The 27,799-nt window shown below is 40.7% G+C and overlaps 1 protein-coding gene and 1 long non-coding RNA gene across 3 annotated transcripts in view; one reads left to right on the plus strand and one right to left on the minus strand.

Moving 5' to 3' along the window:
- LOC122557908 overlaps positions 1-27,799 on the plus strand; it is a 37,114-nt gene that overhangs the window by 6,128 nt on the left and 3,187 nt on the right. The window contains exon 2 of the long non-coding RNA XR_006313971.1: positions 10,465-10,543. This is a non-coding gene — a long non-coding RNA (uncharacterized LOC122557908). The remainder of the gene's footprint in view (positions 1-10,464; positions 10,544-27,799) is intronic.
- The window catches only part of LOC122557905 (anoctamin-9-like), a 130,459-nt gene continuing 121,820 nt past the window's right edge, over positions 19,161-27,799 (minus strand). For both annotated transcript variants that reach the window (XM_043706111.1, XM_043706110.1), the window contains 2 exons: positions 22,915-23,027; positions 19,161-20,744 (listed from right to left, as the gene is read on the minus strand). In XM_043706111.1, coding sequence (XP_043562046.1) covers positions 20,678-20,744; positions 22,915-23,027 — 180 coding nt within the window. In that variant the 3' untranslated portion in view covers positions 19,161-20,677. The remainder of the gene's footprint in view (positions 20,745-22,914; positions 23,028-27,799) is intronic.

A 27,799-nucleotide genomic window follows, 5' to 3' on the forward strand; every position in this document is an offset into this window, starting at 1 on the left:
AGGCGGAGGCCTTCTTTGTATCATTAGCCTTCCTTCTAGCCTCATCGAGCTGTAACTTTAGCAACTGCACTTGAGCTGACTCGTTGCTCTGTTTATCTTCATCCTGTTTCGTCCTGTAACGCTTCATGTGGTGCGTCAAGTGTTTCTCCCACTGTTCTGTAGAACAACCTGGGATATTAGGATTACTCTCCATTGCCTCTTTTACTTTCTTAGGCATCCCTGCCATAATGGCATTCCTAAATAACGTGGTCTGTAGCTGACCTGACCCTGGATGACTCCCCGCAGTATCTCTCCACGTGCCCTTACACCTAGCCAAAAAGGTAGGCATATCCTCACCCTCCTTCATTGTGAAGGTGAGTGAGTGCATCGCTCCCAGTGGAATCGGAAATCTATCCCTTATTGCCCTTCCCACACAGGTGGCATGTTGGACAAACGGTTCTGAATCAGGCAGTAAAGTGGTCCCCCGCAGATGCTTCAATCTGCTGTATTTCCCACATATTCAACTGCTTGCCCAATAATGCTCTCCAATCGCCCATAGCTAACTTGTGCCCTAGTGTGTATTGGCAAAATTTAGTCATCCAGGGCCCACCTCCCTCCATGGGTGGGGGCATTTTATCCAGGATGCAGTTCATGTCAGTAAATGTGAAGGGCTGATAAACATCCCCTAAATAAGAGCCTCTGTAAATTAATGGCATTTGGTGGTGCTGAGGCTGTACAGGTTGTCGTAATGTGTCTCTGGGACGCAGGTTGTAACTTGGTTCAGGTAGGAGCTGCATTGGAGGGCCATGTTCCGCATGCATTGTGAGCGAGCCTTTTAAAGTGACAGGGTAGGTGTGTGGGTCATCCTCTGTCAGGGATTCCTCATCGCCAATATCCGTACTATTATCAGACTCCCCCCCCCATCCAATTTGTCTCTATCTCGTTGTTCCCTCCAATCTCTCCTTCTGTCTGAGAACCCGTCATCTAATAACTGACCTGAACTATGTAATCGTCCCCTCCTCTCACCCTCAATAGTATATGGTGTCGAGTGAGCATCTGGCTCTGCCAATAATTAATGTCTCCCTTGTTTCGGCTGTTCTTTGCTTCTGCTGTGCGTCCTTATCACCCTGCTTGCCTCCTCTGCTTCTTTAACTCGCTGTGCAGCTTCTAATGTTAGTTTTTATACCGTTCTGATGCTTTCTTCTACTGCTTCTGCAAGACTCTCTTTTACTGCTTCGTACTCTCTTGTTCCTACTTCTTGCACATCTAACACCCCGTCTTGAACATGCATGAGTGGCATTTGTGTTACAGGATATGGGGGCGGTGATTGTACCCCAGGCAATTTAGGATATAATGACACGAATGGTCGTGGCTTTTCTATCTCCTTTACCAGATTTGGTTCAGGGGTACCACCCACCCTCTTTTGTAATGTTTCTACTGCCATACAGGCTAACGTCATATTATGCAGATAAATCCTCCTCTCTTCTTTCTCCTCACCTTCTTTTGTCCACTTTCTTCGAACTAATAGTCACCCTTTCTTTCCCCTCATGTGCTCTTCAACTTCTAATTTAGCTTGCTCTTCTGCTTTTCCTAAAAACAGTGACAATTTCTCCTTCTCCACATCTTTAGGGATTTTGCCCTGTTGTTGTAATTCTTCCCAAATCTTATCATATTTCTCCATCATTGTTTTTTGTTTGTCCTTCGCAACCCCACTAACTAACTGAATTCTAGCTTTGGCCCACTGCTGTTTTACGGGCAACATTAAGTCAAAAGAACATCCTCCGTATTCCTCACACTTTTTATCAAATTCCCCTTTCATTTTACAGATTTCTGTTTTAATTCTCCCGTCTAGCAGTCAATTGGTTTGATATAATATAACTGAACAACTAACCCAATCAGAGACAAATCCGGTGGCCAGTCAGTTTGTATGGAGTACACCCGAACAACTGACCCTTTCAGTGAGATTTATCAGCAGTGTCATTGTTATCACCGTTAGGTTTCCACTGCCAACTCTCTCTCTCGCTGAGACACCACCGTCCCTGTCTTCAAAACACTACTGGCTTGTCTACCACCCTCTGTACATTCCCCAATATAATTTTAAAACATACCACACAATCACACACCACAATTTGTGAGCGTTGCTTTTATGAGATCCTGCTCAATGGACTTTAAACCTCCTCACATTTACGTACCTTGTTGCTTTTATGGGGACTCTAACCCCAAGGGACTTTAAACCTGTACGTATTAAGCTTTGTTGCTTTTATGGGGATTCTAACCCCAAGGGACTTTAAACCCGTACGTACCTTGTTGCTTTTATGGGGACTCTAACCCCAAGGGACTTTAAACCTGTACGTATTAAGCTTTGTTGCTTTTAGGGGGACTCCAACCCCAAGTGACTTTAAACCTGTACGTACCTTGTTGCTTTTATGGGGACTCTAACCCCAAGGGACTTTAAACCTGTACATATTAAGCTTTGTTGCTTTTATGGGGACTCCAACCCCAAGGGACTTTAAACCCGTCAGATACCTTGTTGCTTTTATGGGGACTCTAACTCCAAGGGACTTTAAACCTGTAGCAGTAAGTGGATAAAGCATATAGAGCTAGGGTCTCGACCTTTCTGTCCCTGACAAACTATATAGTGTGTCAATTCAGAAAAAATACACACACTTGTCCCTGACCCAGTCTTTTAATATAATAAAAGGCAACATGCAATCACTAAGGTGGGATTATCTTCTGATTGGTTGTTGATCTGACTCCATTCTCCGCCTCCTTGGTTTCCCGGATGTTCGACCCCACGTGACCCTGTTTTGCGCACGAAACGGAGTACCACGTGACCCCGCTTTGCCCGCGAAACGAAGAACCACGTGACCTTGTTTTGCAACGGAGTACCACGTGACCCCGTTTTGCCCGCGAAACAGAGAACCACGTGATCTCGCTGCATGCCTCCAGCACGTGAAACAGTTCATCACGTGACCCTGCTGCACGCTTCCGGCGCGTGAAGCAGTGCATCACGTAACCCCGCTGCACGCCTCTGGCGTGTGAAGCAGTGCATCACGTGACCCCGCTTTGGAACGGAGCGAAGCACCACATGATCTAGCTCTGCGCACGCGCATAACGGAGCATCTCCAAAGGCTTCCGAATATCGAGTCTATTCACAGTGGCAGCCAGTCATATATTTACATTGCCCACCCCTAACTACTGCTTACCCTGATTGAGAACTTCACTGTATTTAGACAGCTGATAATCTGAGGATTTGGTGCCATTTAAAGCTAGCATTAGGAAAGAGGAAGTGCGTGGCATAGTTATTACTAAATTCAAATAGACAGCTTTCTTTGAGGTAAGCAGCAAGTGCTGAGACTGCACTGCTGACTACAACTAGCCAAAGTGGCATTCATACCATACAACCATTGTTCAGTTGTGGATGCAGACATAATTGCAACATTATATCACTCAAGCTTGAAGTAGACCACTTGAATTTTTCAATAAGTTTGCACTGTGCCTGCCTATACGCTCTCTGCTGCTTTTTCTAGAAATGTTCTCTTTATTACTGACATGCAAAGTTTAGCATCTGTGTCCAAATAAGCAGAATGTGGAGCAATCTATGGTCTCCAATGCAGACTCTTCATTACAGTGTCTTGTGACCTCCAACTATACTTATTGATTTCTGATTATTGGCTCTCAATGAAAAGCTATACTGATCCTATTGAAATGTGAGCATCGGAACTGATGCACTTCTGTTTGAGTGCTGTAATTTTGCACCTTCAGAGGATGTGGTCCAACTGAATCCACCTCCTGTAGGACAATTGAAGGCTCTATGAAAAATTAAGAATGTGAATTAAAACTGAGAATGAGTAAAATGACCATTATGCACATTATTATGTTTCTTTGCTGTTGACATCAAGTCAGTACATATGAATGAGTGTTTTATGTTATTTAATTCTAGTTGGTTAGGGCATTTCCATGAATAAACAGCAAGGATTGGCTGTCTCCATTTTCCTTTCCTTTGAAAAAGATGTAACACGTAACCATTCTTTTTGCCCACACGAGGGTGCTGTGTGTGATTAAATGTAGCTTCGGCACACACAAATATGCTGTGAGCTTGACTTAGAATTTTAAATTAATTCGTGGTGTAATTCTTAGTTAAGTCAGGATTATTTAGTAAATGTTGTTCAATACGATAGTCATAGCTAATATGTTCTGAGTTTTGCAAATAAGGTTGGCATGTTGCCTGCTGCAGATAGTCAAAGTAACACATTGTTTGACATGGTCCACTAGTCGTTAGGAAGTACAGCTCTACATGCCTGCCATCACACCTGTTCTGAAGCTCATATGTCACGTTACGTATTTGTGTGATAAGTAGTGTGCCTTTTTGGTTTGATAGCACCATCCTGGTAATGGAGAATGCCACTCATATTTACTGCTAGTACCAACGTGAGAACAGTATATCTTCACCTGTTGCTCAAATTTTTGAGACACTTCCCCTTCCAGTGCAACCTGACGTACGCCTGGGAAATTTACAAAGGCATAAAAGAAGGAGTCTTAGGCCATTCCACAATATACAGGATATTGTGAGATATACAGTAAGTGGTGTTTTGATCAGGGAAGCCGTTATCAGATGGGATAATTTTGACGTGCACTACCTTGGCAATAAGCTTGTTTCCTTAGAAGAGTATAAAGGCAGGAGGAGTATACTTCAGAGAGAAATCAGGAGGGCAAAAAGGGGACATGAGATAGCTTTGGTAACTAGGGTTAAGGAGAATCCAAGGGGTTTTTACAAATAAGTTAAGACCAAAGATAACTAAGGAGTGAATAGGGTCCCTCAGAAGATCAGCAAGGCAGCCTTTGTGCGGAGCTGCAGGAGATGGGAGAGATACTAAATGAATATTTTGCATCAGTGTTTACTGTGGAGAAGGACATGGAAGATATAGAATGAGGGGAAGTAGATGGTGACATCTTGAAAAATGTCCATATTACAAACGAAGAAGTGCTGGATGTCTTGAAATACATAAAGATGGATAAATCCCCAGGACCTGATCAGGTGTAACCTAGAGGTCTGTGGGGAGCTAGGGAAGTGATTGCTGGGCCACTTGATAATTGTATCATCAATAGTCACAGATGAGGTGCCAGAAGACTGGAGGTTGGCTAATGTGGTGCCACTATTTAAGAAAAGACAAGCTAGAGAACCAAAGAACAGTGAGCCTGGCATCGGTGGTAGGCAAGTTGTTGGAGGGAATCCTGAGGGACAGGATTTACACGTATTTGGAAAGGCAAGGACTGATTAGGGATAGTCAACATGGCTTTGTGCTTCGGAAATCATGTCTCACGAACTTGATTGAGTTTTTTTAAAAAGTAGCAAAGAGGATTGATGAGGGCAGAGCGGTGGACGTGATCTACATGGACTTCAGTAAGGCATTTGACAAGGTTCCCCATGGGAGACTAGCCATTTGGATACAGAACTGGCTGGAAGGTAGAAGACAGGGTGGTGGTGAAGGGTTGTTTTTCAGACTGGAGGCCTGTGACCAGTGGAGTGCCACAAGGATTGGTTCTGGGACCACTACTTTTCATCATTTATATAAATGATTTGGATATGAACTTATGAGGTATACTCAATAAGTTTGCAGATGGAGGTGTAGTGAGCAGTGAAGAAGGTTACCTTAAATAACAACAGATTCTTGATCAGATGGGCCAATGGGCTGAGAAGTGGCAGATGGAGTTTAATTTAGATAAATGCGAGGTGCTGCATTTTGGAAGGCAAATCTTAGCAGGACTTATACACTTAATAGTAAAGTCCTAGGGTGTGTTGCTGAACAAAGAGACCTTGGAGTGCAGGTTCACAGCTCCTCAAAAGTGGGGCCGCAAGTAGATAGGATAGTGAAGAAGGTGTTTTGTATGCTTTCCTTTATTGGTCAGAGCATTGAGTGTAGCAGTTGGGAGTCATGTTGTGGCTGTACAGAACGTTGGTTAGGTCACTTTTGGAATATTGCATGGAATTCTGGTCTCTTCCTATCGGAAGAATGTTGTGAAACTTGAAAGGGTTCAGAAAAGATTTACAAGAATGTCGCCAGGCTTGGAGAATTTAAGCTACACAGGGTAGCTGAATAGGCTGGGGCTTTTTCCGTGGAGCGTCGAAGGCTAGGGGGTGACATTATAGAGGTTTATAAAATCATGAGAGGCATGGATAGGATAAATAGACACAAGTCTTTTCCCTGGGGTGGGGGAGTCCAGAACTAGAGGGCATAGGTTTAGGGTGAGAGGGGAATAATATAAAAGGAACCTAAGGGGCAACCTTTTCACACAGAGGGTGGTGCGTGTATGGAATGAACTGCTAGAGGAGGTGGTGGGGGATGGTACAATTGCAACATTTAAAAGGCATCTGGATGGATATATGAATAGGAAGGGTTGAGAGGGATATGGGCCAAGTACTGGCAAATGTGACTAGATTAGTTTAGAATATCTGTTTGACATGTATGGGTTGGACCGAAGAGTCTGTTTCTGTGCTGTACATCACTCTGGAGAAAGTGAGGACTGCAGATGCTGAGAAGTCAGAGTTGAAAAGGCTGGCACTGCAAAGGCACAGCAGGTCAGGCAGTATCCAAGGAACAGTAGATTCGACGTTTCAAGCATAAGCCCCTCATCAGGAATTCCTGTGCTTTTCCAGCATCACCTTTTTTGACTCTGCACATCTCTATGACTCTAACTGTAAAATGTCAGTATCACTTAGGAGGCCAAGGAACTGAAACTGAATTGCAAGAAAAAGGATGCCTGAAACCCAGAGAAGAGCTAGAGATGTTTAACAATCTTAGGTTGGAGTGTAAGTACTGGGACTGGGCTGAAGCTGGAAATGGGTACCAGGGGTTCAGCTGAACTGGACATGGGTACTAGGATAGGGCTGGAGTCAAGGCATGCACAAGAGTAGGTGTGCACAGCTTCCACACTTCACCCTCCAGTTTAAACGTGTCACTCTCTTTGAATTGACAAATCAATAAATAATACATAATGTAAAATTTACTTCACAAACTTTGGGATTTTCCAGTTTCAAACTATCTTCATTTATGTCCTCTACAACCACTGCTTCCAAGCCTTCCAGAGGAAAAAATGACTTCCGCATGAGGCTCAGGCTTTGCTATTCATCACTTCCCCAGCCCCTCTCCCAAACACTCAGCCTGTCACATCTTGCAATGATATAGATTCCATTGCTCTCTCACTGTGCTCAACACTGCCAGATTTTGAAATCTGTGGAGACTTGGACTGGTCAGTCTAGTACTTAAAAAAACAGCATGGGATCCTCTTAAACTGAAAGAAGCGTCCCAAGGTGTTGTCTAAACTGTCTCAGACTGGGTTCCCAATCTTGTTATACAGAGAGCCTTCTGCAGTTGTCTAATTACAGAACCTTACCACAGCCATGCCCTCATGCAAAAGTCAATTTTAGCATAGTCTTGCTATATGCCACCACTCCAAGTGAGCCTAGAATACACTTCTGCCCTTCCCAACGGCTGCATATTCTCAATTCGAGCCCAGTCCAGGTACAAACCTGCAGTCCTGACGAGCCCCAGTGCATTGTGAATAATGGCCCAGCTTTGTCCTGGACACAAAGATCAGGGAAAATCCAACCTGGGAAATTGCTGCCCTGTCAATCTATTCTCAAGTGATGGAAGGTGTCATCAATGGTGCTATCAAGAGCACTTGTTTAGCAGTGACATGCTACCTCAGTTTGGGTTCTGCCAGGGCCACTCAGCTCCTGATCTGATTATAGTCTTGGTCCAAACATGGGAAAAGGAACTGATTTCAGAATTGAGGTGAGAATGACAGCTCTAGAAATCAAGGCTGCATTTGACCAAGTATGGCAAGAAAGAGCCCTAGAAAATCTGGAATCATGGGGAAAGCTTTTGCTGGTTGGAGACATATTTGGCACAAAGGAAGATGGTTGTGGTTGAGGGAGATCAGGCATTTCAGCTCCAGGACATCTCTGCAGGATTTCTTGGGGTAGTGTCCTTGGCCCAATCCTCTTCAACTGCTGCAATAATGGCCTTTCCTCCATCTTAAGGTCAGAAATGAATACATTCACTGATGATCGCACATGTTCAGAATCATTCACTACTTCTCACATACTGAAACATATCCAAATGCAGCAAGACCTAGACAACATCTAGGTTTGGATTGACAAGTGGGCAAGTATGATTCGCCCCACACAAGTGCCAGGCAATGACCGTCTCCAATAAAAAAGAATCTAACCATTGCCCTTTTACATTGAATATTCTTACCATTTGAATCTGACACTATCAACATCCTGGGGATTAATATTGATCAGAAACTGAACTGGACTGTGGCTACAAGAGCAGGTCAGAGGCTAGGAGTCCTGCAGTCACTCACTCACTCCTGACACCCTACAGTATGTCCACTATCTAAAACAGACAAGTCAAACATGTGATGAATACTCCCCACTCGCCTGGGTGAGTGCAGCTCCAGCTACACTCAAGAAGCTTGACACTATCCAGGGCAAATTATCCTATTTGATTCGCTTGCTCCACTACTAATGCTCAGTAGCAACAGTTGTACCATCTACAACAGCACTGCAAAAATTCTCAAAGGCTTTTTTGACAGTACTTTCTAAACACATGACCAATTCCATATAGAAAGATAAGGGAAGCAGATACACCGGGACACCACCACCTTCTAGTTCGCCTTCAAGCTGCTTACCATCTTGACTTGGAAATATATTGCCATTCCTTTAGATTTGCTGGATCAAAATCCTGGAAGTTCTTCCCTAATGGCATTGTGGATCTACCTACCTACCTGCAGTGGTTCAAGCGTAGCTCACTGTCTACTTAAGAGCAACTAGGGATGGGCAACAAAAGTTGGCCCAGCCAGCAATATCCACACCCCATGATTGAATAAAAACAAAACATACATTTCTTTATTCCTAATTCAGTGAGGTGTTATAGTGTAATTGATTTCAAAATTTAAGATGTCTCAATACTGGGCCATTGCAAAAAGAAATCACAACAAAACTCAAGAACTTTACTTAAACAATGCAATCACATTATTTGAAATTATATTAGGAAGTGTTATTTATTAACTTAAGTGCTTTTAACAATAGATTCAGAAACACCTTGTTTAGATGAATGAGTATTCTAAAATCTGCACAACTCCCATGTTTACTTCAGAATTGATTATCAGGCTGTTGAGAACCTAGGCTCATATCCCTGAGATTGAGTCTCTTACAGAAAGTGTTGAGACCCAAGTTGAAACTTTGATATTTGTGTTCAGGTCTTTTGTAATTGTCTTCTACATATTTAAAGCTTTGTTTGATTTTTCATATTTTATTGTAATAATCTTGTGTTGTTAAAGAACGTTTGCAGCCCATATAAATACCATCTATAGATATTCCCATTCAAATGTGGGCGGCACGGTGGCACAGTGGTTAGTACTGCTGCCTCACAGCGCCAGAGACCCGGATTCAATTCCCGCCTCAGGCGACTGACTGTGTGGAGTTTGCACGTTCTCCCTGTGTCTGCGTGGGTTTCCTCCGGGTGCTCCGGTTTCCTCTGTTTCCACACTGTAAGTAATCTAATCTAATCTAATCTAAATAAGTCAGTAGAGTAATTAATAACAATATAAACTAGTACAATCCAAAATGCAATATCATCGTAAAGGAGGGCAGTTAAATTGACAAAACAAATTAAAGGAATAATAAAAATTAAAATATAACTCATTTACAAGATAGTATAACACTTGAGATTTTGGACTTGTTAGCTGTCACACAGATCAGGTGTGAAGTTTTGGGGAGGCCTGTGAGTAGGCAATGAACTTTTATCATCTAAGGCAAAACTGAATGTACTTGTATCAATTACTTATTTTAAGATAAACATTTTAGAAGTACTTGAACAAATCTGATTTGAATAGACTTGGGAGGAGGTTTGTGAGAAGACAAAAAACATTTCACCATTGAATATGGAGAGGATTACATGAGAGGGTAAAAGATTAAATTTTAGAAATAATTGCTAATTCGGAGTCAAAAGGCTGAGTATAGCAAGCAATTGTGATGCATCCACAGAAGACTCTCTTCAAGGAACGTTTGAGGCCAAGTTGAGAGAGAGGGACTTGGGAAAAAGTGAGGACTGCAGTTGCTGGAAATCAGAGCTTAAAAATGTGTTGCTGGAAAAGCGCAGCAGGTCAGGCAGCATCAAAGGAACAGGAGAATCGACGTTTCGGGCATAAGCCCTTCTTCAGGAATGAGGAGGGTGTGCCAAGCAGGCTATGAATCTGAGGGTTGGGACTGAGAAAAGAGAGGGACTTGGGTGCTAGGAGAGATCAGGGAATAGGACTTGAGAAAAATGAGATGAATATTGATGGGCTCCATCAAATGAGTTTGCAGAAATAATGATATGTAACATTTGCAATTGTATCTGTGCAAAATCATGACCAGTAATTTGGTAAGATGCCAATAAATGTCCTGAAATGAAATCACATGTGCTTTCTCCACAGATTAACAGGAGACAAATCTCTCAAGCTGCACATAAATTATCATTGGACTTTCGGAAACAGAGCAACCATTGACATCTTGGTAAGATGAAATGGCACAGAAATTGCAGGCAGTTGACTTAACAAAAGCTCATGAGGAAAGGGCCCAAATAATGAGATGCATAAGAATGGCACTTTCATTAAAAATGCTAAGTTGGCCATCTGCTTCACAGCAGTGAATGATAAAAAGCAGCCTATTGCTAAATCTTCATTTAGTTGATTGAAAGATTCCCTTGAATTTGTTGTAGGGCCCATTTCTTGGACAAGGCAAGCCTGAGCGATGTCATTGAAAATAATTGCTCATGTAGTAAAGTTCCACTAGCATGTTGTAACCATTGTGATGTTCTGGATATCTGGAGATTTCAGGAAACATAGGGTCAAGATTGATAGGATCAAAAAGGCAACCGGTTTATCAACAAAGACAAAGCAGGGCAATCCTCACTGATTGCAATTGTCACATCTGACTGGGGTAACACATTGGAAGTCAAGCCCAATTATTTCTGGAATTATCGCAAAAATAAAGATTTAAAATAAGTAGATAAACCTTTTGGATATAATGCTACAAATATAAAAACTAATCCTCATACTACTAATCCTCATAAACTAACCCTTTCTCTCTCTCTCTCTCATACACACACACACACACACCCCTAAAGGAGAGATAAACTGGCTTTCTTTAAAGTGGTTTTTTTCCCACAGAGACCAGAGACAGCTCCCTAGCTGGTGAGATCTGATGATGATTTGGAGGTGCCGGTTTGATCTGATCACTTCATTGTATCTTGTCCCAGCCTCAAGCTAATCAATTACCTGATAATCCATTCACACAATCGTTGGAAAGCAAAAGACCTTTATCATTAACTGGTCACTAATCCATAGATTAATCAATTTTTTGTTGCCAAACAAAGCTCCATCTGAATAAATCTCCTCAGCTCCAGTTCATCTGCAACTCCTATTTCAATTACTGTTTAAAGAATGCTTACCATGAGTGTTGCATTACTTGCTTTTCAAAACATGCAGCAATCTGGCAAAACAATGATTTGGAGATGCCGGCAAAACAATGGTTTTAAACAATTCTTTCTCGTTGCACTCAATGATTTTAAAAACACTAAAATAAATATACACAGTCTTTACACAATAAATGAGTGGGCCACCTATCTTGAATTATACTCCACCTATCTTGAATTATCTGAAGTTGTCAAACTTCAGATTTCCTGTAGAATTTCAGAACTGAAAGGTCACCATTGACTCAATCCTCCCAACCTGTTAACTGCATGTGAAACGTCATGATTGAAGGAGACAAATATATATTGCCTTCTTTGATCTCACCGGGACACTCAATCATGTGAGCAGACGGAGTTAATTTCAGTTTCTGAAGAAAATTAGATGGCTCCAAAGCCTGGTATGTCTGATCTCCTTATCCGAAAAAAAGAAGCGTTAAATCAGTTATGGTAGGCAACATCGGAAGCCTTCAATAGTGGAATCAAATTAGGTTTCATTCTAGTACCAACACTGTTTGCTACTGTCTACAGTTTATTTACAATGTTGTCTATTAATATATACCAGAAACAACAGAAACCTGCTGAGCCTTGGCCATCTGAGATCCAAGATGAAAGCATACAAAGTCCTTATCTGAGAGTTGCTCTATACTGATGAGGAAGTTAGCACTAGAATCCATACCAAAGGTCACCGTCAAAGGAAAAGGGACACATTTCACATCTGAGAGTTTGATTTGAACATGAGCATCAAAGTGATGAATGTCATCGTTTAGGATTTGAACATATCACCATAAATCAGTAATATTGGGATGGTGGAGATTATTGATAATATCACATTAGCCAAGCTCCATAACCTGTCATACAATGCTGTAATGAATATTCAGATTGCAAAAGCTGCCACTGTTATGCCCACCTCAACTAAGAGTTTGGAACAATAACCTGATGGCAAACATCAAACTGTGAGTTCACCAAACCTGTGTCCTCAATACACTCCTGAGATTTGTACAATATGTGCAAGGCATAAAAAAGGTTTATAATTTGGATAGCTGTTTCAAATCTTTCTTTGGATCTCTTGACAGGACAATATTGCTAACTCAGAGGTTTTAGAGTGTGCTATTTTGATCAATACACATTTGCTCCTGAACCATCAGCATATGGCTTAGCCGTATATTCATCAGATGGATGACAGCCATATTCTTAACAATCTCTTAATGGTGAAATAGTCACTGGGTCAGAAACTGCTGGACCTGCTACCTCTAGTACAAGAGCATCTTTGAGTGAGACTTGAACTTGATAGACAAATACAGTGACAACTGACAGACAGCGGATGACTGCCAGGATCTCTGGAAGCTTCCTGCTCAGGTGGTATCAGAAGAGATAAGGAAAAGAATTGTCAGTTGTCTGCAAAGAGGGTCCAGGGAAAACAGGGTCCAGCAAACCACGTACCTTCTTAGACCACTGTCTTCATCTGCAGCAAGTGCAACAGAGACTGCAAAATCACACTCGAGTTCCTGAGCCACTCTGCAAGCGATGTTCAATGCAGAGTTGTCCACCACAGTGCAAACTATTGTTTAATGAGACAAAAGACTCCTAGAAACAACAATTTGGGTAGACGTAACCACATTTATCAGCTTTCTTGAGGTAACTATTATGTGCACAGGCACAGACCTCATTGCTAACCAGAGCTTTCCCCAAGCCTCCATAAAGGGTGTAGTTACCTAGAAGAAAAATATCATGGTTGCCCAGTGTCAGTAACAGATGCAACGTCAATCCAGGTTGCTCAAGTACAGAAAGTATAAAAAATGTTCAAGTTTATATGTCAGATATGCAAGATGATAATCATTCTTTTTTGTAAATCATGTTCCCTATAAGTTTGCCTTTTTGCTGCCTAGTTGAAATAATTTGATTCAATGAGTGTAACAGAGAACCCTTAATGTACCTTACAATTAAATATTGCATTTGTGTCTGTATACATTCTTCTTTGTTATGGAGAGTAAACTGAAAAACAATCTATACCAATGAGGCATTATTTAAAACGACTAAATTGTTTTCTTTATATATAAGACATGACAAAACAGTATCTAGCTTTCAGTGTAAACAGCCAGTTTCTGTAATCCTTGGTTATTCAAACAATAATAACGACCTTAACATATCAAGTAGACACAAAGAATGCTGGAGAAACACAGCAGGTCTGACAGTACAGTATCTGTCAGATGAGAGAAACAGTTAGTTTTAAGTCCAGTATGACTTCTTCAAAACTGAAAGGTGCTGGCATTTATTTTATATGTACTTTTGACAGAGGAAAAAGAGAAGCAGGGAAGTCCAGTGCAAAAGATAAAAGATTCATTAAGAGAAAAAGGATGTAAAATGAATATAAATTATGATGTGAAAGAGAGAGAATGGGTCCTCTCCAGTAAGAGTAAAATACGACACAAACAAATCTCTGGAAGTGTTTGGGGAAAGAATGTAAGGAAAATGGAGAACAGACAAAATGCGGTCAGTTTCTGAAATTACAGAATTCAGTATTGCAAGCTTGAGGATATAGAGCGCCTGAGTAGAATTTGAGGTATCGTTTCTCAAGCTTGAGTTGTGTTTCATTGGAGCAAACACAGGCCAAAAACATTAGCATAAGAGCAAGGTTGTTTACTGAAATGGCAAGCAACTAGGTGGGTGGGGGGTGTGTGGTCAGGATCATGTATACGGACTGAGTGGAGTTGTTAGCAAACAAGTCAGTCTGGGTTTCATCTTGCCAATGAAAAGGAGATTGCACTGTGAGCAGCGAGTGCAATAGACTAGATTGAACAAAGTACAAGTAAAATGTTGCTTCACTTGAAAGGTGTGTTTGTACTCTTGGACAGTGAGGAGGGAGGAGATGAATGGGCAAATGTATCTTCTGCGATGGCATGGGAAGTGAGGATGTGTTAGGAGTGATGGAGGAGTGAGCCAGGGTATCATTGAAGAATTAGAGTCTATGGAATGCTAACAGTGGAAGGGAGGGGAAAATATCTCTACATATAGATCTACTTTCAAGGTAGTTGGTTTGTTACTAATTGCTGGGGTTCTCTAACATATTTCTGAAGTGAGAAAGTCACATCTTTCAATTTCAGAGATTACCAATTCACTGATGTAAGGTCAGCTTGACCTGAAACATTTAACATAGATTCTGTTTGATCTACTATGTATTTTCACGTTTTATTGTTTCAAATTTCCAACATCTGTAATGTATTGCTTTTTTATTGATAATTCATTATAGTAAGTTGAGTCAAATTGGCCATTCTGAATGAAATTGTGTGGAGGCCTTCAACTGGTCGAATGGAATAATGCAATATCTGGCGATCTAGTTGTGAAACCTGAATAGAGAATAGCTAACAATGCAAGAAGTAGTACAGGTAAGATGACCTTACAGGCTGGATTAGTACATGGGGAGTACGATGTGCTAGACATAACAGAAACTTTGTTGAGAGAAGGGCAGGATTGACAACTCCATATTCCAGGGTTTAAATGTTTCAGGCATGATAGAGAGGAATGTAAAAGGGTGGGCTTGTTGCATTACTGACTAAGGAGAATCTCATAAATGTTCTAAGGTATCTTGGATGGCTCATCCAGCGAGGCCATATGGTAGAACTTACGAAAAAAAGGTGTTATCATTATGATGAGTTATAATATAGGTCTCCCAAAATCCAGCAGGAGATAGAGGAACAGATATGTAAACAGATCATGGGAAGGTGAAAAAACATCAGGGTTGTTGTGTTTTAACTTGCCCAATATTGACTGGGACTCCCTTAGTGCCATGGACTTAAATGGGGCAGAATTTGTTAGGTGCATCTTGGAGAGTTTCTTGAAACAATAAGTAGATAGTCAAACCAGGTAAGGGGCCATATTAGATCTTGTATTGTGGAATGAGCCTGGTCAGATGATCAAAGTTTCAGTGGATGAGCATTTTGCAGAATAGTGATCATAATTCTATATGATTTAAGACAGTTATAGATAAGGATAAAACTGGACCTTGCAACAAAGAAAGCTAATTACAACAGTATTAAACAGGAACTGGAGAAATTAGATTGGGGGAGTTTGCTTGAGGATAAATCTTCATCTGATCTATGGATCACTCTTTTAAAGGCCAGTTGATCAGAGTTCAGAACCAGCGTGTTCTTGTGTATATGAAAGGATAGCAAGATTCAGGAATCTTGGATGACAAAAGACATTGACATATTAGTAAAACAGATAAAGGAACCAGATGTGAAGTTTAGGGAACTGAACTCAAATGAGGCTCTTGAAGAGTATAAAGGAAGCAGAAAAGAACTTAAACAAGAAATTAGGAGGGCTAGAAGGGGCCATGAAATGTCCTTGGCAAGTTTAAGGAGAATCCCAAAGCATTTTATATGTTTGTTGGGTGCAAGAGGGTAGCTAGGTAAAGGTGCACTCAAGGACAAAGGTGGGAATTTGTGTATGGAGCTAGAGAAAAAGGGTAAGGTCCTTAATGAGTACTTTGCATTGGTATTCACCAAAAAACTATATGGATAATGGTAAGATTAGGGAGGGATATGTTGATATTCTGGGGCATGTCGGTATTAAGGAGGTGTTGTTGGGTGTTTTGAAAAACATTAAGGTAGATAATTTCCCAGGCCTGATGCGATCTATCCTAGGATATCGAAGGAGGTAAAGGAGGAGATTCCAGCCTCCTGTTTGTCTACTTTGGATTCCAGCATCTGTAGTTTTTTGTTTCTACTTCCTTCTGTGCCTGGAACAATTTGACCAGGCTTAGTACTTTGTACTTAGAAACAAGCAAATCATTCTTTTCAGTTGCTCAAAAGGCTATAATTTGGCTGTTGTAATAATGTTCATATTCTAGGACAATCAGACATGCCACAGTATGCCAAGCTAGCAGTGCTTAACTAAGATTATTACCAGGGTATGTGAAATATTATTTAATGCAAAGGTTTCCAGCTGATGTAGTAACTGTTTATAAGCATTTTATTTCACAGTAAGGATCCACTTAGTCAACTGGTTCTTAATATGTGGACAATGAACTTTACTTTTTTAAAAATTTAAAAATAATCATGTGAGCTTCTTAAAACAATTTTGAACATCAAACTAAGAAGTACCTAAACAAAATGAATATTATTTTCACTATCGTTAAATTAAGAATTTCCTGTACAATTCCAAATCAAATCTACTTTTCTAAACATTAGATTTCCCATTACAAACTATATTTGTGGGAGTATTGGTATGGAAGAGTATAATTGGATAAAGTAATATTGCTGTTATAAAGTGAAGGTTGACTTCCCCTTCTAATAACCAAAACTGAAACACCCAAAGAGGCTTGCCTCATTTTATAATATGTTAAAAGAAGTGTGCCAAGTGGTATAACCTACCTCTTACCCGTCAAATCTGTTATAAAGGAATGGTTAAATTAAATGAAATCCTTTCACTCAATCTATAACAACAAGCAACAATGTATTTATCTAATTCCAACAGTGAACAAATTAACAGAATCACTAACAAACTGAACAACTTCACTCTATCTACTAGCAATTCTCTAATGAAACAAAATCCTAATGTTATGCTGTTCCAACAAAATACAAGTCCCACTTATACACATAACCAATAGAATTAGTCTCTCAAAATTACAGCAAGGATACATCTTCCGGAATGTTCCTCATCTTGTCCCCGATCTTCTTTGAGAAACACCTCCTCCTTCGAATTCTTGTGTCAGGAATGTTCTCTTTGTGAATTCTGCTGTCTGAAACATTAGCTAAGAGTATCTTGGTACCTTTAGTAGTTAGACGGTGCTTTCTCTGAGAGTTGAAAGTTGTTATCACTTAACAGATGGCAGTTGGCTCCCAATGATTTTCCAAATGCCCTCACCTTTTATATCTGAATCTAACCTGTTGTAATATTGTATACTTCTATCAAATCTCAGAGTATCATTTTGCTCTAGAAAGGATAACACTAGCTTTTCCAACCTACTCTTTATTAAAATTCCTCATTTCTGGAACCATTCTGATAAAGCTCCACTGCATCCTCTGATGAATCTTCACAGCCTTCCTAATATTTTATGACCAGAGTTAGTTGCAGTTTTCTAGATGTTTAACAAGGTACACTCTGTGTAGATTGAACTTCAGGAGGAGTTCATGAAGGATGTCAGAGATGTTGTTTCTGTCGGCGACACAAAGGTGAATGATTCTGTCGCGTTAGGGTAGGACAATTTTATGGAGATGAAAGTAGGCAATCGCAGTACATTGTAAGATGTGGGACTTGAAGCATACGTCAGGACTAAACAGTATCAAGAAAATGGGAAGGGTGATATCAGGGTAAAGGAAAACAATGAGAACCCGAGACAAATGTGAAGTAGCAAATTCATTTTTATTATACAGGTATCTTAAGCATCAATTATAACTGTCTGCATGTTTTAACAGCTCAGCAAGTGTAGAACAGAGTTTAAAGTCTTTGCCAGAAATTGAAGGAGACATTCTGGGAGTATTTTTCAAGTTTACACAACCAGTAGGAAACTTTGTACAGCAACAGCACATACTAAAATTTTCAGATGCAATTGACAGCCAAAGAAATTGTGCTTGATTTTCTACTGGAAATACCTGATAGATATCTGCAACCAATGAGGTGTTGGAAAATAATTCATTCCCACACTCCACCCCCTGTTGCATACAGGCAAACAGTATAGCATGGTTGAGATTTAAAATTTTCTTTCATTTATTCCTTCAAGTGATATAGGCATTGCTGATTAGGCTAGCATTTATTGCTCATCTATAAGTGCCTTTGAAAAGACGGTGGAGGCCCATGTTCTTGAAGCACTACAGTTCAGGTCCTGAAGGCATATCCACAGTGCTGTTAAGAAGGAAGTTTCTGAATTTTAATCCAAGGACAGTTGAAGCGTGTCAATATGCTGCATGACTTGAGGGGGAACATGCAGGTCGTGATGTTCCCATGCCTCAATCATCTTTAACCTACTTGGTTTGAAAAGTTTATTGAAGGCATCTTGCTGAGTTGCTGTAATGCCATCTTTTAGATTGGTGCAAACTTCTTCCAGTGCACATCAATGGTTGAGGAAGAGAATGCTGAATGTGATAGATGAGTGCCAGTCAAGGTGCTTTGTTTTGTATGCTGTTGAGCATCTTGTTAGAGCTGCAGGCACCTTGGCAGGTGGACAATATTCTACCACAATCCTGACTCATGCTTTGTATATGGTGGAGCAGCTCTGGTAGTCAGGAAGTGAGTTATCCACCTCAGAATTCCTAACCCATGATTTTATTTTATGACCACACTATTAATATGACTGTTAGAGTTCAGTTTCTGAATTGAAAAGTATGGTGCTGGAAAAGCGCAGCAGGTCAGGCAGCATCCGAGGAACAGGAGAATCGATGTTTCGGGCATAAGCCCCTCATCATTCTCACCCAGTGGCTCAGTGGTTAGCACTGCTGCCTCACAGTGCCAGGACCCAGGTTTGATTCCATCTTTGGGTGACTGAGTGGAGTTAGCACGATCTCCCTATGGGGTTTCTTCCAGGTGCTCCAGTTTCCTCCCACAATCCAAAGATGTGCAGGTTAGATGAATTGGCCATGCTAAATTGTCTATAGTGTTCGGGGATGTATAGGTTAGGTGTATTAGTCAGGGGTAAATATAGGATAATAGGGTAGGGGAATGGGTCTGGGTGGGTTACTCTTCGGAGGGTTGCTGTAGACTTGGGGCGAAAGACCTGTTTCCACCCTGTAGGGATTCTAGAAACAGGTCACAGTCCGAAGACATTTATGTCAAACATAAGCCTCATTTCACCTTCAATTATAAACATGCTTATCAAGACATCCTTCTTTCTCCCACACTGCTCAACTTTTTGTACTTACTTGTATATCTCTTATTTCACAATTGCAAAATCTGGTCAACGGTGTTCTACCTCAGCAACAAACGTTAGAAGAACCATTAAATGGTTGTTGGTGAAAAGGAGATCATCACGCCGGTGCCAACTCTGCAGGAGCAACTTGTCAGTCTTACTCCCCCAACTTTACCTCGTAGCTCTGGAATTTTTTTTCTCTTTCAGATAAATATCCAATTCTCTTTTTGGAAGTTACATATGGATATGGTTCCACCACGTTCTTAAGCAGGGCATTTCAGATTCTAACCATGCAATGCAAAAAAAAATTTCCTCACATCTCCATGGTCCTTTTGCCATTTATCTCTACCTTTTGATAGTTCACCTGGGAACAGTTTCTCAATATCTACATTCAACAATTCTATGCAATTTCTTTTACTGTATGGACTTTTGAGGTCCATGTGTGACCTTGGCTTCCATAGGTGGAAGTAGCATAGAAGGAACATTGGTTCTATTAATAACCGGAGCTTTTTCTTTATAGTGTATTAGGTGCCAATTGGCATCAACACATCTAAATTTCCAATTTGAAATCTGGGTCAAAACTGTGAATAAAAACAAAATAACTTTAAAATACCAGATTATCTAATATCACCTATCATCTAGGAAAAAAGAATCCAATCTTTTGCTGGCAAGCTAAAAAAATTGTTATGTGTTGTGCATATACTTTTGGTTAGAACATGAATAGGAAAGATCTCTTTGAAACTACAATTCCAAACCTAAAGTCAGCTTCACTTCGAGAAGATGTTAAGTGAAAAACATAACAATCTGTTTGATTTACTCGACATAGATTCCCTGGAGGTTTATATCCCAGTGAAAAGAAAATCATCCAAACTGTGAAGCTCATAGTTATGAGGTTCTCCTGGTTAGGGACTGAAGGCGTTAAGAATTTCTAGTTTGTTGTAGAGCATATAAATACATTTTTAAATATTGCCATGCAATACAATCATCTAGGATTGTCGTTCATGAAGAGTTAAATTTCAAAGTCTGTTCTTCTGAGGTATTGCTAATATCATTCTGGGACACATTTTGTCAATAAACATGACAATGAAGCAATATAACAAATGATTATTGATTTGCATGAGATGTTAAAAAAAGGTGCTTTTAGCACCAATTCAATTTCAATGAAAATATAAACCTCCTTTAAATGGAAAGATTCAGTTGAATAATCAGTGATTTCCTGTTCCTTCAAAAATCTTTTCTTCAGATAACTGCCATAATCTAAGTCAATATATTATCAAAGCAGTTCTCAATCAACCAAAACACATTAACATCTCACTGGCAGCATATGTCTAAAGCTTCAAACATCTGTTGATTGATATTTCCACGCATTAGTATTTGAGTAACTAGGAATTTCTCTTGACAACCTGAAAAAAAATTCATATCAATAACTTCAGAAATTTTAGACAGTTTGCAGTTTTTATGATAAATGTTTTAAATTCTTCCAGCAATGCCAGTTACACTATAGTTACAGAGCACAAGCATCATGCCAAGAATGTGGTTATACTGACCAAACTCCAGTCTCACTTGCGGCTGTCATTACATTATCTAACACTGCATGAGCCACTACTTACACCTTCTCCGACTGATCCTGGTTAACTACTCATTTTGGAAAATGTTATTTTCCAGTGCCAAAGAAACATGTGTAAGGTTCAATCTACTAATTCTTGAGGTGAACGGATGTTTTTCATAATTATTCATTTATTGCATTTGAATAGTTGGTTGGGCCAGCATTTATTGCCTATTAGGGAGGAGATGATATAGTGGTAATGTTACTGAACTATTAAGGCAGAGCCTCAGATTAACATCTGGTGACATGGATTTGAATCCCACCATAATAAATGGTAACATTTATTTAGGGCTGAGGTGAGGAGAAATTTCTTCAACCAAAGTATGGTGAGTCCATTAGATCTGTTTTTTTTTACAGCTAAAGGGATCAAAGGATATGGGAGAAAATGGGAACAAGATACTGAGTTGGATGATTAGCCATGATCATAAAGAATGGCAGAGCAGGCTTAAAGGGTTGAATGCCCTCCTCCTGCTTCTATATTTTAACCTGAGTTGCTCATGGGGGTGAATTGCCTTCTCAAACTACTGCAGTCTATTTCCTGTAGGTAGACAATGTCATTAGGGAGTGAATCGAAGATTTTGATTCTGCCAAACTGAAGGATCAGTAGTATATTTCCAATTCAGGATGTGAATGAACTTGCAGCTGTTGACTGTATATGCTGCCCTTGCCCTTCTAGATGGTAGTGGGTTTATAGGATGCTGTCCAAGGACTGTGGTAAATTTTTGAAGTATAATTTGTAGATCATACACACTGCTGCTACTAAGCATCGGTGATGGAGGAAGTTAATGTGATACCAGTCAAGCGGGTTGTTTTGCACTCAGCCTTCTCAAGTGTAGTTAGAGCTACACTCATCCAGACAAGTGGGGAGTATCATCACACTTCTGATTTGTCCCATGTAGTTGGTAGACAGGCTTTTGGGTGTACAGAGGTGAGTTAGTCCCTGCAGGATTTCTAGCACCTGGCCTACTCTAGTAGATTGATATTTATATGGCTTAGTCCAATTCAATTTTTTGTCAACATTCTGGGGATATCATTGACAGGATTATTCATTGATGGTAATATCACTGAATGTTAAGAGGCGATGATTAGATTCTCTAATATTGGAGATAGTCATCGCTTGTCACTTGTGTTTCAAGACTGTTACTGTCTTATGAAAGGCTGGACAGTTTTGAACTTATTTGAGGTTTCAATCTTTGTGAAATAACTAGCATCCTAAGAGGAATTTAGAGGAATTTTCCCCTTTGGGGACAGCCTTGAAATAGGGCACAAATACAAAGGGCACAAATACAAAGGTCCCGTTTAAACTATATTACACAAATTAAATAAATCAATGTATGTAGCTTTTCTGTCACCATTATTTGTCCCTATCCATTGTTGTTTCTTCAACAGTATTGTTCTAATGTACAGATATATATCATTCCTCCCTTACTAAGTGTCGGTTAAGGCTAAAGACAACCACAAATGTGATGGTAGTGGTTCAAGATCTTTGAAGTCAAGTGGTTCTACTGAATGAAATTAATGTTTTATAGTTGGTGCTGAAAATATTTAGTGACTTGTAGACACTTCAGAACCATGAAGCCAACAGCAAGAATCATCTGCTCAGTACTTTTAGTGTGCATTACTTTAAACTATTTGCAGTATTTTAATTTATTCACACTGTAACACAATATTATTCATTTATAATGCTGACCTGTGATGGCTAGTAAGGAATATATAACATTAGGACCAATTTTTCACCAAAAACTGCAATTACCCCTCAGTCATATTGTACTGCATGTATTTCATCATTCTCTTCTTTCATACTGACCGTGCTGTTTCAGTCAGTTGTTTACATTGCACCAACTCTGGTATCACGTGAAGATATGTGCACACAGTTTAGTTATATAATATAAAAAAACTTAGGTATACCAAAACAGCCAGTTATATGGGGTTCATGGATGTTTAAGGTCAGCATAGCACAAACTTACTCCAGTTCTTTCTGTAGTCGCATAAATGTTTTCTGTAGGTTGTGGTTTCTCACTGAAGTTGGTGTATCAGGTACAAACCAAGCTACAATGTACTTGATGCAAATAACAATGTTCTGAAATAGAAATGAAACAATTGTTTGATACAACACTTGTACAGCAATCTGTCTCATGTCAATAATTTTATAATATCCAATACTCAAGCTGTCAAAATGTATTCAGCTTGAGCAAAGCAATGGTAGTTTTGACAATTTAAACTACATCTTTATATAATCCTGGTCGGTCAAAAGATAATCATATTTTAGCCTGAGTTTTCCAAATACCTGGGGAGGCTATGGCCTGGTGGTCTTATCGCTCAACTATTAATCCAGAAACCCAGAATAACATTCTGAGGACCTTAGTTCGAATCATGCCACGGCAAATGGTGGACTTTGAATTCAATTTAAAAAAATCTGGAATTAAGAGTTGATTGATGACCATTAAAAACCCTTGCCAATTGTTGGAAAAACCCAAAGAGAGAAAATGCTGGAAAATCTCAGCAGGTCTGGCAGCAGCTGTAAGGAGAGAAAAGAGGTGACATTTCAAGTCTAACTGACCCTTTGTCAGTTACTAATCCCCCTTTGGGGAAGAAAATCTGCCATTCTTATGTGATCTGGCCTACCTGTGACTTCTGAGCCACAGCAATGTGGTTGACTCTCAACCGCCCTCTGAAATGGCCTAGCAAGCCACTCCATTGTATCAATCGCTAGCAAGTCACACCAAAGAAATGAAACCAGATAGGCCACCTGGCATCGATCTTGGAAGTGGAAAACACAATGGCAAAAACACAAACTGTCCTGTCGACCATGCAAAGTCCTCCTTACCAATATCAGGGGTCTAGTGCGAAATTGAGAGAGCTGTCTCACAGACTAGTCAAGCAATAATCTAACATAGTAATTCTCACAGAATCATACCTTACAGATAGCACCCCAGACACCACCATTACCATCCCTGGATAAGTCCTGTCCAACCGGCAGGACAGACCCAGCAGAGGTGGCGACACAGTGGTATAAAGTCGGGAGGGAGTTGCCCTGGGAGTCCTTGACATCGACTCTGGACCCCATGAAGTCTCAAGGAAATCTCTTACAGGCTGATTCTCCTTTGGCTGATGAATCAGTACTCCTCCATGTTGAACAATGCTTGGAAGAAGCACTGAGAGTGGCAAGGGTGCAAAATGTACTCTGGGTGGTGGATTTCAATGTCAACCACCAAGAGTGGCTCGGCAGCAGCATTACTGATCGTACTGGTCCAAAAGGATATAACTGCTAGACTGGGTCTGCAGCAGGTGGTGAAGAAACCAGCAAGAAGAAAAAACATACTTGACTTCATCCTTACTAATATGCTGACTGCAGAAGCATCTGTCTATGCCAGTATAGGTGAAAGTGACCACTACACTGTCCTGGTGGAGACGAAGTCATGCCTTCACATTGAGAATAACCTCCATCATGTTGTGTGGCACTATCACCATGCTAACTTCAAACCAATCTAAAAGTTTAAGATTGGGCATCCATGAGGTGCTGTGGGCCATCGACAGCAGCAGAACTGTAATTCAGCACAATCTGCAACCTCATGGCCTGGCAATCCCCCACTCAACCATTACCATCAAGCCAGGGGAACAACCCTGGTTCAATGGACAATGTAGGTTGGCATGCCAGGAGCAGCATCAGGTATACCTAATAATGAGGTGTCAACCTGGTGAAGCTACCAAACATGACTACTTGCATGTCAAACAGCATAAGGAGCAAGTGATAGACTGAGTTAAGCAATCCCAAAACCAATGGATGAGATCCAAGCTCTGCAGTCCTTCCACATCCAGTTATTAATGGTGATGGACAATTAAACAACTCACTGGAGGAAGAAGCTCCACAAATATTCCCATCCTCAATGACGGAGGAGCCCAGCACATCAGTGCAAAAGATAAGGTTGATGCATTCGCAACAATCTTCAGTCAGAAGTTCCGAAGGGATGATCCACCTGTGGTCCCAGCATCACAGATACCAGTCTCCAGCTAATTCAGTTCAATCCATGTGATATCAAGAAATGGCTGGAGGCACTGGATACTGCAAAGGCAATGGGACCTGATAACATTCCGGCAATAGTACTGAAGATGCTTGCTCCAGAACTTGCTGCTCCCCAGCCAAGCTCTTCCACTAAAGTTAGAACACTGGCATCTATCTGACAATGTGGAAAATTGCCCAGGTATGTCCTATACACAAAGAGAAGGACAAATCCAACCTGGCCAATTACCGCCCAATCAGTCTACTCTCCGTTATCAGTAAAGGGGTCATCAACAATACTATCAAGCAGCACCTGCTTAGTGACACCCACCCTGGGTTTTGCCAGGGTCACTCAGCTCCTGATCTCATTACAGCTTTGGTTCAAACATGGACAAAAGAGTTGAATTCCAGAGGTGAGGTGAGTGACAGCCCTTGACATCAAAGTCACATTTGACCAAGTATGGCATCAAGGAGCCCTGGCAAAACTGGAATCAATGGGTATCGGGGCAAACACTCTGCTGGAACAAATAAAGATGGTTGTGGGTGTGGAGGGTCAGTCATCTCAGCTCCAGGACATCTCTGCAAGTGTCCCTTAGGGTAGTGTCCTTGGCCCAATAATCTTCAGCTGCTTCATCAACGACCTTCACTCTGTCATAAGGTCAGAAGTGGGGATGTTTGCTGATGATTGCACAGTGTTCAGCACCATTCGCAGCTCCTCAGATACTGAAGCAGTCCATGCTTGGGCTGACAAGTGGCAAGTAACATTCGTGCCACACAAATGCCAGACAATGACCATCACCAATAAGAGACACTCTAACCACCACCCCTTGACATTCAATGGTATTGCCACACTGAATCCCACACTGTCAATATCCTTGAGGTTACTATTGACCAGAAACTCAACTGGACTCATCACATAAACACAGTGGCTACAAGAGCAGGTCAGAGAATAGGGATACTGTGGCGAGTAACTCACCTCCTGACACCCCAATGTCTATCCACAAGGCACAAGTCAGAAGTGTAATAGAATACTCCCCACTTGCCTACATGGGTGCAGCTCCAACAACACTCAAGAAACTTGACACCATCCAGGACAAAGCAACCCACTTGACTGGCACCACATCTACAGCATTCAATCCCTCCACCATCGGCACTCAGTAGCAGCAGTGTGTACTATGTACAAGATGCACTGCAGAAATTCACCAAAGATCCTTAGCAACTTCCAAACCCACAACCACTTTCATCTAAAAGGACAAGGGCAGCAGGTACTTGGGAACACCAACATCTGCAAGTTCCCTCCAAGCCACTCACCACCCCGACTTGGAAAGATACCGCCATTCCTTTAGAGTCATTCGGTCAAAATCCTGGAATCCAGGTTCAATTCCAGCCTCGAGCGATTGTCTGTGTGGAATTTGCACATTCTCCCCGTGTCTGCATGGGTGCCTCCGAGTGCTCTGGTTTCCTCCCACAGTCCAAAAATGTGCAGGTTAGGTGAATTGGCCATGCTAAATTCCCCATAGTGTACAGGGATGTTCTTCCTGTAATATTCCAGTTTCTTTGTAATTTACTGGTTGTTCCACCATCCTCAGTGAGGCCAGTATTTTGGATCAGTTAGGTCATTCCTCAAAATAAAAGTTAATTCCTGTCAGAATTTGTTTCACAGCTCCAACTACAACTTCTCCATTTATGAGATGTCATGATTTACTGGGGTGATGTGCTGGAAAACAAGCCCCACTATTCCCATATTTGTCATAAAAGTTAAAGATTTTCAGGTAAGTATACAAAATTTCCCAATTTATTTGACTTTCAAACCTAGGTTGATAGAAAACGTGGACCAGGTTTCTGTACTTAGCAAGTAATAAATTTATTACAGGTAATTATACTGTAGCTACAGGTAAACAATAATAAATTGTCGACATACAATGTTACTAATTAAAACTCTAATTCCCCTATAAATTCCATCTTACAAGTGTACATGTAAACATATGCAGACATAAACAAATACAGACTTAAAGACGGGAAAAAGACATGGATCAAAGGGAAAAACCGGAATGCCAATTCAGTAGTCTTTGTCCAGTAACCTGACAACCAAACACATAGTTGTTGCTAAGCAAAAAGCCTTTGCCATCCATAACTGGTCATTGGTCCATGGACCAACCAACTTTTCTTGCCACTCAACTGCAGCTGTACACAGAACCTCTCAGCTCCAATTCATCTGCAGCCACTTAAATTGCTGTTCATACAAACATGATCTTTGCTATGAGCGTCAGATTACTTGCTTTCCAAAACGTGAAGACGTACCTTCCAAAATACTGTTTTATCTAATTTCAGTCCACAAATTTAAAATTCACAAAAATAATAAATCTTAGTCCTCACACTAGGTCACTGTTCAATTCAACTCTGTACAATGGAACCAATTTGTAATCTTCGAGGAGAAAGTGAGGTCTGCAGATGCTGGAGATCAAAGTTGAAACTTTATTGCTGGAACAGCACAGCAGGTCAGGCAGCATCCAGGGAACAGGAGATTCGACGTTTCGGGCACAGGCCCTTCTTCAGGCCCTCCAATTTGTAATCTCCAAGTATCCCTCCCAATTATTATTATTTGTTTGTTAACCCCGCAGGAAAGCCATCTACATCTTCAAACAGCATCAATGATTGACTTGCTCCATTGATTTCTGTCTGATAAGGAGCAGACTGAAATACCTTTACTTATGAAATAAAATTTTCAAAACTTTCAAAAATCTGCAAGGTTGGATTTCCTTGACTGTTTTGAGTCATCTCTCTTTTCCTATTAAGTTCCTGGGGAACATACTCTACCTGAACTACTGCTCATGGTTCAATACTCATTTCCT

This window comes from Chiloscyllium plagiosum, chromosome 16, assembly GCF_004010195.1.
Source record: "Chiloscyllium plagiosum isolate BGI_BamShark_2017 chromosome 16, ASM401019v2, whole genome shotgun sequence".
Classification (NCBI taxonomy): Eukaryota; Metazoa; Chordata; class Chondrichthyes; order Orectolobiformes; family Hemiscylliidae; genus Chiloscyllium; species Chiloscyllium plagiosum.